Source organism: Herpailurus yagouaroundi, unplaced genomic scaffold, assembly GCF_014898765.1.
Source record: "Herpailurus yagouaroundi ecotype Mexico unplaced genomic scaffold, PumYag 67793, whole genome shotgun sequence".
NCBI lineage: Eukaryota > Metazoa > Chordata > Mammalia > Carnivora > Felidae > Herpailurus > Herpailurus yagouaroundi.
This window is the reverse complement of record NW_024420586.1, coordinates 24,875,628-24,892,580: the sequence shown is the minus strand read 5'-3', so window position 1 is coordinate 24,892,580 and position 16,953 is coordinate 24,875,628. Positions and strand designations below refer to the sequence as shown.

The window sequence follows — 16,953 nt, the reverse complement described above, 5'->3', positions numbered from 1 at the left end:
GAAGCTTAACCAACTCAGCCACCAGGTACCCCCACACCTATTCTCCTTAATGTCTGAAGTCTCAGTGAGCTCCAAGCCCATCCATCCCACACATGCAACTTACAAGAACTCTGGCAAGAAGTCTGACATCTGCCAGTGTCTCTGTGTATAATCTCTCTCTATTTATATATAACATCTATTAAATGCATGGTGAATATTAATTGCACTTTATATGGTTATTATGGAAGGTGGGCTGAGAAGACCCCAGTGAACCAGACCTCCCCCATTCCTGCAGATGGGGTTCTTGTCCTGGGATGTAAAGTCCTGGATTTGGGACTTGTCCCACCCAGAGGTGTGACAAGTGACAGGATAATATTCTCAAAGAAGCAGGTAAACAAGGATGTCCTCGATACACATTCCCCAGGAGCTGACTTTGTGGGGAGGGTCGCCCCTGTGAAGAAGGCTGTATCATGGGGAACATGCTGGTCAGAAAGAGTTCATGTATGTATCCCTATCTGCCTATACCCCTGGCCATGCTTTATTCCTCACCTGTCTTGTCTAGAGCTCCAATGAATGGTGATTCTTTGAGGCTTTTCTCAATCTCTCAGGGCAAAGTCCTCCGGAGTAGGGTCCACCAACTCTCAGGGCTTTAGGAGACCCAGCCTCAGGGCTGATGTGAGGACAGCAACCCTGCGGCTGTCATAGTGTGTACATGGGAGAGGGCAGACCCAACTCCGGCCCAGCAAATGTGGACTTAGCCTCGAGTCATAATGATCAGTCAGACCCCCAGGAGAGCCTTTAATTCTTGTCTGTCTCCTCTGGACCCAATCATCTGTGGCTTTATGGCTTCTCCCTACTTTGGATCCAAATCTATTGGGATGAGGAGACAGGTCCAGAGGTGGAACAAAGGCAGAGGTAGGGGAGATGGAAGCCTCAGCGGAAGAGTAGAGACCTGCCAAGGCTGGGTGGTTGCTGGGAGGCTGAGGTGATGGGCAGTGGATGGTTAAAATAGCACCAACCCTGCTTCCATCTGGGGCTGGTATTTGATGTCCAATGCAAGTCACCTTGGTGACCTCTGTTGGCAACCTTAATGTCCCTTAATGTACCACACAATGGTTTGTTCCCTCAAAGACTCCCCTCTTCCTTTTCCCAGAGCTGATTATGTGGTCTGCAATGGTATGTATAGGAGGAGACTCTCCCATTCTCAACTCTTCATCCCCTCCCCAGCCCTCAAAACTTTGGTCATGAGACCCTTGATGGGCAGTTTCATACTTTTGTTCAGTGGATTTTTCCATCTGCTGCTCTCCTGCATCATGACTAGCAAACTTCCATTCCTGCGCACCATATGCTCTCCAGGGGACCACTCCTTTTTCTATTCTTCTACGTTCCCCAGTTGATGGTTTTATCTCTGTCTCCTCTCACAGACTTCCAAATGGACCATTCCAGCCCCTTACTAAGGAGATCTTACAGAGAGCAAAGGCCAAGGTGTCCAACCAGCACCTGCCCCAGAATTTGGGGTGTATAGTGTCCATCAAAATAAAAACTGGAAACATCACCCATTAGAATGTTAGCTCCATTTGGGCTGGGACATTTGTCTGTCTTGTTCCCTGATGTCTTTCAAGCACCTAGAGCAGTGTTCAGTACACAGTACATGTTCAATAGGTGTTTGTTGAATGAATGAGCCCTTTGACACAACAATTACACTTCTAAGACTGCGTGCTAAAGAAACACTCACACATATGCACAGGGCTCTGTGCAGAAGAATGAAAGGAGCAAACAACTGAGAAAAGCTTGTACATGTTTATTAACTGTCAATGACTAATACAACATAGATTAATAATGTGGATTTACAACATGGAGCACCTGCTGAACAGGAACAAAATGAATGGTACTTGTCCAGGACACGCTGGTAGTGGGGAAAAAGCACGTGGGAAATGCTTATAGTAGTACCGTATGTGTGTGTGTGTAAATGCAGAGGAAAACATGTGAAATCAAACACCCAAAACTGCCCTCAGCAGTCACATCTGCACATCTGGGGAGGAGGGTAGTGCTCTTCTATGCAGAGAATTACCTGACAATACAATACTTATTTTCTAAGATAAGTGCATGGATACACAGAAAGAAATATGTATTAGGTATATGTTTTACTCATCAACAAAACTCTTATATCTAACAGAACATTTGGCACACAGTAACAAAAATCATGCTTAACTTTTCACTATTGTGAACTCTTTCTTTTGCTTGCTATACACCTGATGGCTAGGAATTCACAGCCATGCCCATGTTCATGAAAGGCCACCAGGTTCTGCTTCTTATCATGGGCACTTGTACATCCCTGAGGTTGAGGCAAGGAAAGAGAAGGAGAATCAGTGGCAGTGAGCTCCTATTGTCTGATAAATCAATACCAAACTCCTCATCCACACCTGCTCGGCTGTGAGCACTCTGATTCTACCCTACTTCATCATCTGCATGCATCTCCCACTGCTCCTCAAAGTGAACCTTATGCTCATGCCATAGTGACCCCCTTACCTGTCTTTTGAGTTTTCCCAGACTACAGGAAAGTGTGGCCTACACATCAGTAGCTGACCAGGGGTTTGGGAGCCCACATCATTCTAGGTAGGGAGGATCCCTGGGTATACTGAGCAGGGAGCAGAAAGAGCATGGGAAACCTCATCATTTAGCTTCAATGCTGCACCCCAAGGGACTAGGAGAAAGGAATGGTTTGGGGAATAAGCGACAAGATGGGATACCAGTTCTATAACAGACAAGTACATTTTGCAGGGCTGCGGGTATGGACTGAAGGGTTACTTACAGGATTAGTCATCTTCCTCGGGATCACTGATTTCTTCATATGCTATCAGGTTCTTTCTTTGGCGCAGTCTATTGGCCCAAATATTCTTCCCTTTCTTGGATCCTATGGTGGAGAAGAGTTGGTAAATGAGAGTTGGTTGGGTTGGGGAGTATAAGTCTCTTGTTTTGTTTTGTTTTGTTTTGTTTTGTTTTGTTTTCAGATAAGGAGATGCCTCCTCCCTCCCAAGTGCCCACAGGCATTTGACATAGTCTGTTTTCCACATCTTCTGGCTCAGAGAGGTTGAGATGTTAGACCAATACACACCAAATGCCCACAGTTTTAGCTTCTGGCTCTTCCCATTGTCAGATTTAGATTTCCAACCTCTTTACTTAGCAGAAAATTCATTCAGACCTTCTTTCATTCAGCATATTTGTGTTAAGGGCATATTGTGTGTCAGGCTGAGGGCTGGGGATACAACTGTAAGATGCATTCCCAGGTTATCACAGATGGAATTACTTGACCACATTTCATATTGTCAAGCTTTCTAGATTTAACGCCCTTGAACAATTTGTGAACTATGATTCTTTATTTCCATTTTATGGACTAGGAATCTGGAGTTCAAAGAATTTAGAAGACTTGCCTATAGTCACTTGGATTTTATTTTTAATTCTTATTTTTTTAAAGTAGGCTCCACACTCAGCATGGAGCCCAACATGGGGTTTGAACTCACAACCCTGAGATGACCTGAGCTGAGATCAAGAGTCAGACACAACCAACTGAGCCACTCAGGCACCCCTAGTTACTTAGCTTTTATATCAATGACAAGTCAGGTCTATGACCCTGGAAGTCATGTTCTAATATCTCAGCTGGAGCTCGGTGAGCTCCTTAGTCCAGTCTGGCTACAACCCTGTCCAAGATCCATCCCCCATACCTAGACCACATACTTGAACATAGCCAGGAAACAGAGGAGTCGTTCCCACATAGCTACCTCTTACCTGGTTTCTTCTTACTCTTTTTACCAGGGGCACTCGCTTTTCCTGGGCAGTGCTGCTGTTCCTGAACCTGCTTAGAGACAAGTGTTACTGGCACTGGGTCTGAATCATCTTTTTCCTTTGGTTTCTTGTGCATCACCTTTTTAATGTGAAGGTCATACATAAACAGTATCAACAGCATTTCTCTAGTGCTTTAGAGCTTACAAAATGTCTTCACATGCAGTACTTTGATTAATGTCCTAAAACCCTGGAAGATCATTATATCACCTGTACCTAAATTATGAAGAGCCTGGGAGATTAGAACAAAAAGGAATGGCCTAAATGAGGATGTCTCCAGGGCTAGAACGTTTGTCTTCACCTTCTTGCAAACAGCAAAATGCTCCATGTAAGTGGAGTGTTGTAGACAGAAGAGTTGGGGTAGAATAGCATTCTAAGAATCCCCATGAGGGGCTCCTTTCTTGCATAGAAGCTAGTAGAGAGCTGCAGGGAGAATAAATGTAAAAATGCACAGAGACAAAACACTGCTGGAAAATGGTATAGAGGAGAGGAGTACAGGGAAGGGAGAGGAAAGGAATAGTTCACAGACATTAATATAGACAGCAAAGAAAGCAGCACCAGATGTCACCTACTATCCTATGCTGGCAAGAACACTGAATGTGGAATTAGGCAAGGTGGCTCTCATACCAATTCTGCTTGCATCAGGATGTGTCACTGACCAACAATCTTAAGTTACCTTTCATTCAGTTCCCTCGTTTATGAAATAGTGAACAATAAAAGTAAAAGAAGCTAAGTGAAAGTACTGAGCTTGCAAACACTTTAATGTGGTAATAATGAAAATGAATACTTTCTTTTATGATCCTTCTTTGAATTCTCTCAACTGTCTCCAACCGTCTCAACTGTCCCAGATGCCTTTACCCTCTAAAGTAGAGTTTATTCTACAATTGTGGAATCACTTATTCAGTGAACATTCAGGTACCTCTGAGGGACTCCCTGGGCTGGGATCGAGGCTTCAGAGATGCCTCAGATGCTGACAAAGCCCCAAAGGAGATCACAGTAGGGAGGGGCTGACAGCTCAGGCCATTCTCAAGCCACATGAAAGTGTCCCTGCCACAGAGCAGAGGGGAGCTGGTATTTCATTTTGCGAGAGTAGGTGTCTAAACAGAAGCATGATCAGCTTCTGTGGGGTAAAGCTTTGGGAGAAACCTTCGAACTTCATAAACACATGAAAAGTTTCTTGAGCTTGGAAATCCTTTGGGGGCTTTTCTTAATTGTCCTGTGATTCATTAACAGTGTTTAGCAAGAACAATCACCCCTTTAAAAAAAGAAATGTTTCAAATGTACAGACTACTACCACTACCTCTGTGGTCTCAGGCAAATTACTTAACATCTCTGCACCACAACATCCTCATCTTTATGATTAGTTTTTATTACTAATATCCTCAATATTATCTGAGAATAATGATAGGAAAACATCATAGACGTTTTCTGAAGATTAACGAAATTAATCCTTGTGAATTGCTTAAAATAGTATCTGACATCAGTATGAAAACAACAGAAGTATCAGCTATCACAATCTCTAATTATTAAGTTATTGATGCTACATCAGGAATTGTGATAAACAGATCATGAAAGGGAGGCAGCAAGGGTCAGGCAATATTCAATATTCCCTCGCTCTTACCGATATTCATATCTGTGGAGGAAGAAAGAGTCTCTGGTTCTTTAGATTTGGGAGATACTCACCTTCAGGTGTTTTCTCTGTTGCACATCAGAATCCTCCTGAAGAGGTTCATCTAAAAGAAATGATAAGTGGAAGTTTTTCTCTGTTGACAAACATTCCCAAACACCAGAGACTCCTGTAGTATCAGGGAATTCTGAGGAAAGGGTTATGAATCCACTTATTGTCAAGGAGTTATTTTGAGACTGGCTTTAAAATTTTTTTTTGATGTTTATTTATTTTTGAGAGAGAGAAAGAGACAGAGCACAAGTGGGTGAGGGAAAGAGAGAGACAGGGAGACACAGAATCCGAAGCAGTCTCCAGACTCTGCACTGCCAGCACAGAACCTGACGTGGAGCTTGAACCCACAAACTGTGAGATCATGACCTGAGCCGAAGTTGGACGCTTCACCAACTGAGCCACCCAGGTGTCCCTGAATTATCTTTAAATTGTGATTATACATTTATTCATGGCATCATAATTCATAATTTTCCTTCTGATGATTTATAAAATGTGAACTAAACTCCATCACTACCTCATCCTATTCTACTACATATTTCTTGCGTCTCCCCCCAATTAAACTGAATTAATTAAACTAAATTGATTGCATTCATTTAAAGATGTGTGACAACTAAAATCACTGTCTACTTAAACCTGGTGAATTTTATAATATGCCAGTTATACTTTAACCAAGTCATTAGGCGTATGATGAACCATGGATGATTTAGCAGTGGTTCTGGAATGTTTCCAGTAAAAAGATACTCCTTTAGTGTCAGGGGTGCCTGGGTGGCTCAGTCAGTTAAACATCCACCTCTTGGTTTTGGCTCAGGTCATGATCTCACAGCTCGTAGGTCCGAGCCCCATGTCATGGTCCTGGTGCGGGGCCTGCTTGGGATTCTCCCTGTCCCTCCCCCATTCACACACTCTCTCCCTAAAAATAAATAAATGATAATAATAAAAAGATACTCCCTTAGTGTCAAAAATTTTGTAGATTTTCAAGCACTAGATTTTCAGCCCTCTCACAGTAGTTTTGGGAACTTGTGGAATCTGGTCTGTCTTCCTGGAGAGTCACAGGTCTGTTGGAGATGGTTTGAACATTCTGACTCTGTCTGCTTACAACTGTGCCGTCAGAGCAGAGACCAAGTGAGTATATCTCATCCTCTTTACAGCGAGTACACACACTGCTCAAATGCACACAGATTTCTAGAATCTGCTACCCTTTTCACTGTGTGTTACCTGTGCTCACTGACAACTAGAAAAACTCGGTGTGTGGAGAATCGCTGTCTCAAACTCTCTCCCAAGCTCAACACCTAGAATCAGGTTGGATTAGGAGCAAAAAGACTACTTGGTTTGGGTAAAAACACCAAATAGCTGTATGTCATTATATAATCCATATGATGCATTATACACACACACACACACACACACACACACACACACACGTATATTATATAATGCATTAATCACTCTCTCTTAAGATATTTACCCAATACCTCTGCCCTATTATGAAATTGACTCTTGAAGTTTTTTGTGGATTTATACTTTTTTATTTTTTATTTATTTAAAAAAATTTTTTTTCAACGTTTATTTATTTTTGGGACAGAGAGAGACAGAGCATGAACGGGGGAGGAGCAGAGAGAGAGGGAGACACAGAATCGGAAACAGGCTCCAGGCTCTGAGCCATCAGCCCAGAGCCTGACGCGGGGCTCGAACTCCCGGACCGCGAGATCGTGACCTGGCTGAAGTCGGACGCTTAACCGACTGCACCACCCAGGCGCCTCAGTGGATTTATACTTTTTTTTTTTTTTAAAGTAACTTCTGTGCTCACTTTGGCAGCACATATACTAAAAAAGTAATTTCTATGCCCAATGTGGGGCCTGAACTCATGACACCGGGGTCAAGAGTCTCATGCTCTACCAACAGCCAGCCAGGTGCTCCACATGGATTTAGACTTTAATTATATTTTTCTTAATTGTCCTGTGATTCATTAACTGTGTTGAGCAACAGTAACACATTAAAAAAAAGAAGTGTTTCAAATGTACAGAAAATTATGGAGAATAATATGGGAAACACGTGAACATCTATCACTGAGTCTAGTCAGATATTACCATTATCCCACAACTGCTTCAGATTGTTCTGAGATCTTTATTCAAAATATAAGAAAACATGGGGCACCTGGGTGACTCAGTCGGTTAAGCGTCTGACTGGATTTTGGTTCAGGTCATGATGTCATGGTTTGTGAGTTCGAGCCCCACATCGGGCTCCATGCTGACACTGCAGAGCCTGCTTGTGATTTTCTCTCACTCTCTCTCACTCTATGCCCCTTCCCTGCTCTCTCTCACACACACACTCTCTCAAAATAAATAAATAAAACTTAAAAATATATATAACAAAACACAATAAACAAGTAACAGCTGAAGTCATCTGTACAGTCCTCACTGATCCCTGCCCTCCCTCTTTCTGCATTCCTGAATTTGATGGGTTTTATTCTCATTCAGGTTTTATACATTTACCATTGCTTATTATCCATAAAAATATATACTCTCATTTTGCATGTTTTAGGATTTTATATGAATGGCCTCTGACTCTACTTAACCTTCTACATCCAACTTTTCTCACTCAGCCCTGATACTTTTGAGAGAGCAAACTCCTGAGAATCCTTCCCAAGCAGCTGGACCCAAAGCAGTTGGGCTTTAGGAGACCCTTTCCAGGCCCTTCCTGTCCACTTACTCTCATTCCCGGAGTCCTGGTCTTCATCAGAATCATGCCCACTGGACTTTGTGGCACATTTTTTAGGACACATGAAGGCTGGGAGGGTGGTCTTGAAACCTAGAAAGAAGCAAAATATTTGTTCTTTAAGAGACAACCTGAGAGGAGAGGAATGTGGGGTGGGATCCTGGGAAGCAGCAGGAAAAGTAAAGCTCATCAGCTGGGGGAATCCCAACAAAGGTGAGCAGAAGAGAAACATGTGGGATCTATGTTTGAGCATCTTTGTGGCCACCCCAGGCCCTCAGCCCTGCACAGAATAGAAAAGAGCAGAGGGGCGCCTGGGTGGCTCAGTCGGTTGAGCGTCCAACTTCAGCTCAGGTTGTGATCTCACAGTTGGTGAGCTTGAGCCCTGCATCAGGCTTGCTGGTGTCAGCGTGGAGCCTGCTTCAGATTCCCTGTCTCCTTGTCTCTCTGCCCCTCCCCCGCTCATGCTAGCTCTCTCAAAAATAAATAAAACACTAAAAAAAAAAAAAAAAAAAAGGAAAAGAAAGGAAAGAAAAGAAAAAAAGAAAAGAATGCCTTGAAGTTGCCCTAGGATTTCTCCCCGCACAAAGGGCAGGTGTGGGACACTTGCAGCCTAGGAAGAAGCCGTGGCATGTAAAGGGACTGAGGGGGTAGTGATGTGTTCCCAGGCTTGTCTGTACCCAGAACTTCCTGTTACCTAGACCATTCATGATGTCATAGTTTCTCTTCATGTACACATAGGTGATTTTATCTGAGTATCCAAGTTTTGCCCACTCTTCCTTAGAGAAGAACTTGGAAATAGCTTCGAATTCCTAGGAAAGAAAAATAAGTAAATCCTAACAGCAACTCAGCTAAACATGTCTGGTCTTCAGTTGGGGTCTCTTCCTCTGCCACAGGATCTCAATGTTGGATCTGTGAACTGGGGATAATAATCCTTCGCAGTTAATGTCATGGGTAACATTCTCTAGCCTTTCCCCAGGCATGCAGTAGATGCTTAATGCTGGTAGCATGCTCTTTCACCTTCCAGAATGGACTGAGAGTCACCAAATGCAGTGCAAAGTCACAGATCTGTTGTCTCCAGGGATGGTGGATGAGGAGAGAGTGAGGATGGGAAGCTCCTGAGTCTCTGGATCTCCCCCTGACACCCTGCTCCTTTTCTCCAGTGCCTCTTACCTCACCTCCTCAGAAATCTAGTCACTCTACAGTGTCCCCTGGGCCACTCCTCTACCCCCTCCAGATCACCTCACCTTGCATTTCTCCTCTGATTTCTGGGTAACCTCTTTGGGCCTCTTTGCAAAGGAGTTGCCTTTGTCCATAGTGCTGGAGATGGTTTGATCTTGAAGGGACATAACCTAAATCTCTCCAGTCATGTATCCAAAGGACCTGAGGAAGGGAGATAGCACTGAGGGTAGGCTACATTTCGTCAGTTACCTGGAGTTCTAGGTTCTACTTTTCTCCATCCTGGGCTTATCTGCCCCTGAAAAAGGACATGGGTTGGGGGGGGGGCAGAGTCAAATTAACAGGGAGCTGGAGATCTTTGGGAGAAGTACTGGTTAGGAATGACAGGTTTTCTGTAAGCATTAATGCATCCTTGAGACTTTGAGAAGGGATTTGTTACTGTTGATAGTAGTTTGCCTGAAGTTTGGCTTATCCTGAAGGAAAGATATAAAGACAACCTTGTTGGGCAAGAAGTGAAGTGAGCATCTAGTTTTATGAGGGGGAAGGGGGCATGTTTTGAGGCAAAAGAGTGAGGAGGTAAGTCCCAGAGACCATATGGTGTCTCTGACAGATGGGTTTAGGTTTTCAGGCAGAGGGATGTGGGGTTTTGCTCTGTTGAAAATAAATGAGGATTGCTAACATAAAGTGGATTTAGAGCCCATTATTAGGTTATTTGAAAATTATTGGTGTGAAGACTGCTAGAATCTCCAAGACTACTCGATCAGCCATCATTTAGGCAATGCAGCAATGTGGAAAGTTTCAATGCAGCAATCTGGTGTTCCTCAACATTGGGAATCTCTTAGGGAGAGAAAATTCAGGGGTCTCTAAGGCAAAGAAGGTTTCTGCTCTATCCTAGAGGAGTCAATAAAAGAGTCACTTAGGCAGTGGATATTATCTCTGGTTGAAGAAATCTAGGGGCATCTAGCTGGTTTGGGGGTTTCTCAGGCTGACGGGAGTTCTTTCCTCAGGAAGGCCAATTAGAAAGTCTCACAGACGAAAAACTAGTTTTATCTTTGCCTGACGGGGATTGCCCTGAAAGGCTTTAAGTCACTTCTCAGTCCTAGGGATATTGAGGATGTTGGGAGGCCCAGCGAGAATTAAACTACTTGAGTGACCTGTGGAGATTCCTTACTTTTTTACCTGCCCACCTTTGACCGGTCTGCAACTGTCCGAAAAGAACGCTTCCCTCAGAGGCGAAGCAGAGGCGAAAAGCCGCTCCAACGGATGATATCCCACAATTCTACTGCCCAAGGACAACCAATCAGAACAGTGAATGAACTTGAACTGGCCAATCAGGGGGTAAGAAAGTAGGCGAGGCAAGGGAGTCAGTCACGGGGTCTATTAAGTCCAGCTCCAGGGACAGTACCGTTTTTTTCACAGTGGGTTGATTTTCACGCTTGAAGCAGGATTGTGCTCTGCCAAAGTTGGCCGCTCTAGCTTCCGTAGGCCCTTAAGTGCGCATGCTCAGATGGTCCCTTTTTCTTCAGCGTACTGCTCTGTTCTGTGCATTTGTTGTTTAGTTTTAATAAATGCGAAATATGAAACCATCGCCTCAAATCCTTGCTATCAATCTCCAACTTCCTCAGGTATGGGGGTCTTTTTTTTTTTTTCAACGTTTATTTATTTTTGGGACAGAAAGAGACAGAGCATGAACGGGGGAGGGGCAGAGAGAGAGGGAGACACAGAATCGGAAACAAGCTCCAGGCCCTGAGCCATCAGCCCAGAGCCCGACGCGGGGCTCGAACTCATGGACCGCGAGATCGTGACCTGGCTGAAGTCGGACGCTCAACCGACTGCGCCACCCAGGCGCCCCTATGGGGGTCTTTTCTAGGACTACTCTAGTGACTTCAGAATTTTAAACTTTTAAAAGATTGAATTCCTTTCATTAATATATGTATGAAGTTATTGAAACAGAGACTTCATGTAGTTGTCCCATTAAAGATAGCATTTGCAGGTACAAAGCTGCAGAGATGTCTACAGTCTTTATAAGTCGATCCTTCAACAGCAGTCTCATATTGGATTTCCTCATTCTAGATGAAGATTAGCAAATTATCCATAATCAAACTGATGTCTTTGATTAGATGACTAACAAAATTTCTAGTTATTTGGCTAGGAGCTCCCCGAGGAAGAGACACACAAATAGGGCATATCACCGGTACTGTCTGAAATAGGAACTATGTGATCATTGTTACAGTGATTCCATAAACGCTGTCAGGTAAAATTTGACCCTTGACAAAAGGGACACTTAATGATGGGATGTCCAGAAAAGCTTGTATTCTCTTGACAAATTTCTGTGTTGTTAGAGGTGAGTGTTTCTCTCCTATTAATGTTCTCTACTGAATCTTGAGAGATCTGAAAATTTGGAATGATAGAAGAAACACAATATTCATCTTGAAAGCTTTCCTTTTTGAGAGAGAGGGAGAGAGCAGGGGAGAGGGGCAGAGGGAGAAAGAAAGAATCTTAAGTAGGCCCCATGCTCAGTGCAGAGCCTGATGCAGGGTTTGAAGTCATGATCCTGGGATCATGACCTGAGCCAAAATCAACAGTTGGATGCTCAACTGACTGAGCCACCCAGATGTCCTTATCTTGATATTTTTTTTTAAGTTTATTTATTTATTTATTTTGAGGGAGAGAGAGTGTATGAGCAGGGGAGAAGCAGAGAGAGAGAGAGAGAGAGAGAGAGAGAGAGAGAGAACCTCAAGCAGGCCCAGAACTCAGCACAGAGCCTGATGGGGGGCTTGATTGCACGAACTGCAAGATTATGATCTGAGCTGAAATCAAGAGTTGGATGCTCAACCGACTGAGTCAACAAGGTGCCCCCCCATCTTGATACTTCTTAATAAAATTTGTAATGATATCTCAAGTAACAGGATTTAATCTGTTTTGCACAGCATCTACAACTACCTGAAAACTTCATCATGACAGTTTCAAGGTCTAAGGCTTGTTCGGGACATTCTCTCTTAAGTCTAGTCACATTTCCATAACAGAGGGGACAACGTATTCTGCTCTCTCGTTAAAATCAGAAAACATTTCTTTAAAAAATTTTTCAATGTTTATTTATTTTAGAGAGAGAGAGAGAGAGATAGTGGGGGGAGGGGAAAAGAGAGAGGGAGACACAGAATTGGAAGCAGGCTCCAGGCTGTGAGCTGTCAGCATGACCTGAGTCGAATTCGAATGCTCAACTGACTGAGCCACCCAGGCGCCCCAGTCAGAAAACATTTCTTACAGAATGTGCTGATAGGCCATGGCCCCATGGCGGTTTGGAGCCCCCCTAACAGGTGGAGCAGTAGAAATTATCTTTGGTGTAGGACGTGGCCGAAGACAGGTCCTCAGCCATGGTGAGGGATAAAGGATCAAGGCAGTGATGGTGGTGGTAGCAGTGTCAGCAGCCAACGTGGAAGTGGGGGCTTGCATGACTCCCTGTGCAAACCCAGTGAGGGACAGGAATTATTTTAAACTTTTTTTTTTTTTACACTGTTTTTGATAGGTGTTTTTGAAAGATGTGCTTTTTCTAGAAGACCTGATAACCAGGAATGTTTTCCTCCTTAATAGTAATATTTTAATAGTAATAGTATTAAAAAGAGTATCCATATAATTACAGCTTGCTCTGTCCCTCAGGGGACTCAGAAGATACTTTCTCTAGGAATTCGTTCCGACCCCCTACCACCAGTGCCTCCAACGGGTCCCCAATTCCTCCTGTGCTTTCTGTCCACAGTCTTGATCTCTCTAAGTTTTTCCTCCCAGAATGATAGGTCTCTTAGAACAGGGACAGGGCAATGACCCTTGTGCCCAGCACAAAGCTGTATGTGTGCATTATCCCATGTAATTTTCACAACCTCACCTTGAGTTAAGTACTGTTATTATCCCTATTGTGTAGATGTGGAGACTGGGGCTCAGAGAGTTATGCTGCCTGATCAAGGTCACACAATTCACTCTCAAGTTGAATTGAGTCCAAAGTCTGTGCTTTTAATTACTGTTTTATATGGCTTTCAATATTTGTTGGTTAGTTGAATGAATGAATGCATCTTAAAACTACAAGGGACTTTAGGGGCGCCTGGGTGGCGCAGTCGGTTAAGCGTCCGACTTCAGCCAGGTCACGATCTCGCGGTCCGGGAGTTCGAGCCCCGCGTCAGGCTCTGGGCTGATGGCTCAGAGCCTGGAGCCTGTTTCCGATTCTGTGTCTCCCTCTCTCTCTGCCCCTCCCCCGTTCATCCTCTGTCTCTCTCTGTCCCAAAAATAAATAAAAACGTTGAAAAACTACAAGGGACTTTCAACATAATCTACATAATCTCTAATGATCACCCAAATTTCCTATGGCTGCTGTAACAACTTACCAAAAGTTTTGTGGAATAAAACAAGAGAAATTTATTTTCCCAGGGTCTAAAATTAGTTTCTCTAAGCTGAAAAGAGGGTGTCAGCAAGGCTGTACTCCTTCCAGATGCTCTAGGAGAGAATCTTCTCTCTGCTCTTCCAGCTTCTGGAGGCTGCCAGCATTCCTTGGCTGTGGCTGCATTATTCAAATCTCTACCTCCATGGTCACATCCCCCTCTTATCTTCTGTTGGTGACAAATTTCCCTGTGCCTCCCTCTGATAAGAACACTTGTGATGCATTTAGAACCCACCCAAATAATCTAGGATAATCCCCCTATATCATGATCTTTAACTTAATCACACTGGCAAAGTCTTTTTTTTTTGTTGGTATTGTAGGTAACACACATAAATTCCAGGAAATAGAATATCTTTGGTGGGAGAGGTGAAATTATTCAGTCTCCCATAATCTGACCTCTGGTCCCAGAAGATTCACATCCATCCCACATGCAAAACACATGTACTACATCACCAATACCCAGATTTCTCAATGCATCAACTCAAGTCCACAATCTCATTTCATATTATCAGCTCAAAAGTACCAAATCTCATCACTTAAAATAAGTATGGATGAAACTCTTCGCATGATCCATCCTGGGTTAAAATTCCTCTTTGGACTTGGACACTAGAAATCAAGTTATCACTATTAGAGGGAAAGATGGCAGAGTAGAAATATCCTTAACTCACCTCCTCCCAGAGACACATCAAGGTTGTAACTACATTTAAAGCAACTCTTTCTGAGAATGACTTGGAGACTAGCAGAAAACCTCTTCCACAGCCAAAGATATGAAGAAAAATTCCTATCAAGAAGGGTAGGAAAGGCAGAGATGAAACCTGGTTGGGAACCAAAGCCCTGGTGTAACAATCCACAAGTGGGAGGAATATGATAGACATGGGGGTCCTCTGTGAGGAGCAAAGGGTTCAAGTTCCATATTGGGTACCCCCAGCCCTGAAGATATGCACCAGGAAGATGAGCCTCCATAACATTTGGCTTTAAAAAATCAGTGGGGCTTAACTCTGGGAGAGCTGGTGGACTGTAGGAAACCAAGGCTCTGTGTTTAAAAAAATTTTTTTATTAAAAAAGTATTTTTAATGTTTATTTATTCTTGAGAGAGAGAGACAGAGTGTGAGCGAGGGACAGGTAGAGAGAGAGGGAGACACAGAATCTGAAATGAGCTCCAGGCTCTGAGCTGTCAGCACAGAGCCCGACATGGGGCTTGAACTCACGAACTGTGAGTGAGATCATGACCTGAGCCGAAGTTGGATGCCCAACCAACTGAGCCATCCAAGTGCCCCCCAAGGCTCTGTTTTTAAAGGGCTTACACAATCTCACTTGCTCTGACACCCAGCACAGAGGCAGCAGTTTGAAAAGCAGCTAGGCCATATATGAAGAAGATTTATTGGCTAATTTTAGGGCATGTGGTGGAGGGGTAGAGATCTGTAGGAAATTTTCCTGGAACAGAAGTGTTGACAGGTGCCTAGCTGGCCCAGTGTTGGCATGCACCAGTTCTGTCACTGTCCATCTACCTTGATAGTACCACTTATCCTGTCTGACTCCTTGCAGCCCTACCCTACCAATGCACCCACTTCAATAGGCACCCCTTCAAAGCAGCTCCTGCCCCACCACTTTCTATGGACAGCCTCCTTTGGGACCAGTGCCCCTGCAAAGTGATTCCTGTGACAGGGAAGCACAGCTTCCTCCACCAGCATGCCTGTAAGAGTCATGGACAAGCCTCACAGCCAGTAACACCAGGGGATAACTCTACCCACCAACAAATCCACAGCAGCTTCAACCAGGCCTCTCAGGCAGTCATGCTGGGGGTCAGCCCCACCCACCAGCATTCTCACAGCAGTTGTAGCCCATTCACAATAGGAAGGCACATGCAGCCTACATAAGGGACACCCCTGGAGTTCCCACTTCTGGTGATCAGAGGGGATTGTGCTTCTGGGTCCCATAAGATGCCTTCTACTAAGGCCACTACCTTAAAGACCAGTAGATGTAGCTGACCTACCTAATACACAGAAACAAACACAGAGAATCAGATAAAATGAGGAGACAGAGGAATATGTTCCAAATGAAAGAATAAGTCAAAACCTTAGCAAAAGAACTAAATGAAATGGAGATGAGCAGTCTATCTGATAAAGAGTTCAAAGTAATCATCATAAAGATGCTCACAGAACTTGGGAAAGGAGTGAATAAACTCATTTAGAATGTGAACAAAGAGAGAAAAAATACATATATAAAAACAAATCAGAGCTGAAGAATATAACAACTGAAACGAAAAACATACTAGAGGAAATCAACAAAAGATTAGAGGATGCAGAAGAACAGATAAACTATCTGGAAGACAGTGTAGTGGAAATCATTCAACCTAAACAGCAAAAATAAAAAAAAAAAGAATTTAAAATATGAGGATAGGTTAAGGGACCTCTCAGACAACATCAAGCATATTAGTATTTATGTTGTAGGTGTCCCAGAGGAGAAGAGAGAGAGAAAGGGGCAGAAAACGTATTTGAAGAAATGGTAGCTGAAAACTTCTCTAGCGTGGGGAAGGAAACAGATATTCTGGTCCAGGGATCACAGGAGTCCCCAAATAAATGAGCCCCAAAAGGTACACACTAAGACACATAATAGTTAAAATGTCAAAAATTAAAGATAAAGAGAGAATCTTAAAAGCAGCAAGAGAAAAGTAATTAGTTACATACAAGGGAACACCCTTAAGGCTATCAGCTGATATTTTAGCAGAAACTTTGCAGGCCAGAAGGGAGTGGCATGATACATTTAAAGTGATGAAGGAGGGGTGCCTTGGTGGCTCCATCAGTTACATGTCCAACTTCAGCTCAGGTCATGATATTGCGGTCCACGAGTTTGAGCCCTGTGTCGGGCTCTGTGCTGATAGTTCAGAGCCTGGAGCCAGCTTCAGATTCCGTGTCTTCCTCTCTCTCTCTGCCCCTCCCTGTCTCTCTCTATCTCTCATGCTCTCTCTCTGTCTCGAAAATAAACATTACCTAATTAAAAAAAATAAAGTGATGAATTTAAAAAAAAAAAAAAGAAGAAGGGGGCGCCTGGGTGGCGCAGTCGGTTAAGCTTCCGACTTCAGCCAGGTCACGATCTCGCGGTCCGTGAGTTCGAGCCCCGCGTCAGGCTCTGGGCTGAT

General features: G+C 43.7%; 1 protein-coding gene and 1 pseudogene across 1 annotated transcript; both read right to left on the bottom strand.

The window, feature by feature from the left end:
• Positions 1-1,764: 1,764 nt before the first annotated feature.
• On the bottom strand, positions 1,765-10,661 carry LOC121026027 (protein SSX1-like). The gene is made up of 8 exons (XM_040468836.1): positions 10,568-10,661; positions 9,457-9,592; positions 8,907-9,021; positions 8,207-8,305; positions 5,503-5,552; positions 3,766-3,901; positions 2,792-2,893; positions 1,765-2,314 (listed from the first exon to the last, which is right to left on the bottom strand). Exons 2-7 carry the CDS (start codon positions 9,556-9,558, stop codon positions 2,796-2,798), a joined length of 600 nt encoding a protein of 199 aa, XP_040324770.1. The 5' UTR covers positions 9,559-9,592; positions 10,568-10,661; the 3' UTR covers positions 1,765-2,314; positions 2,792-2,795.
• Positions 10,662-11,346: 685 nt separating this feature from the next.
• LOC121026014 (E3 ubiquitin-protein ligase RNF138-like) lies at positions 11,347-12,764 on the bottom strand (annotated as a pseudogene).
• Positions 12,765-16,953: the final 4,189 nt, after the last annotated feature.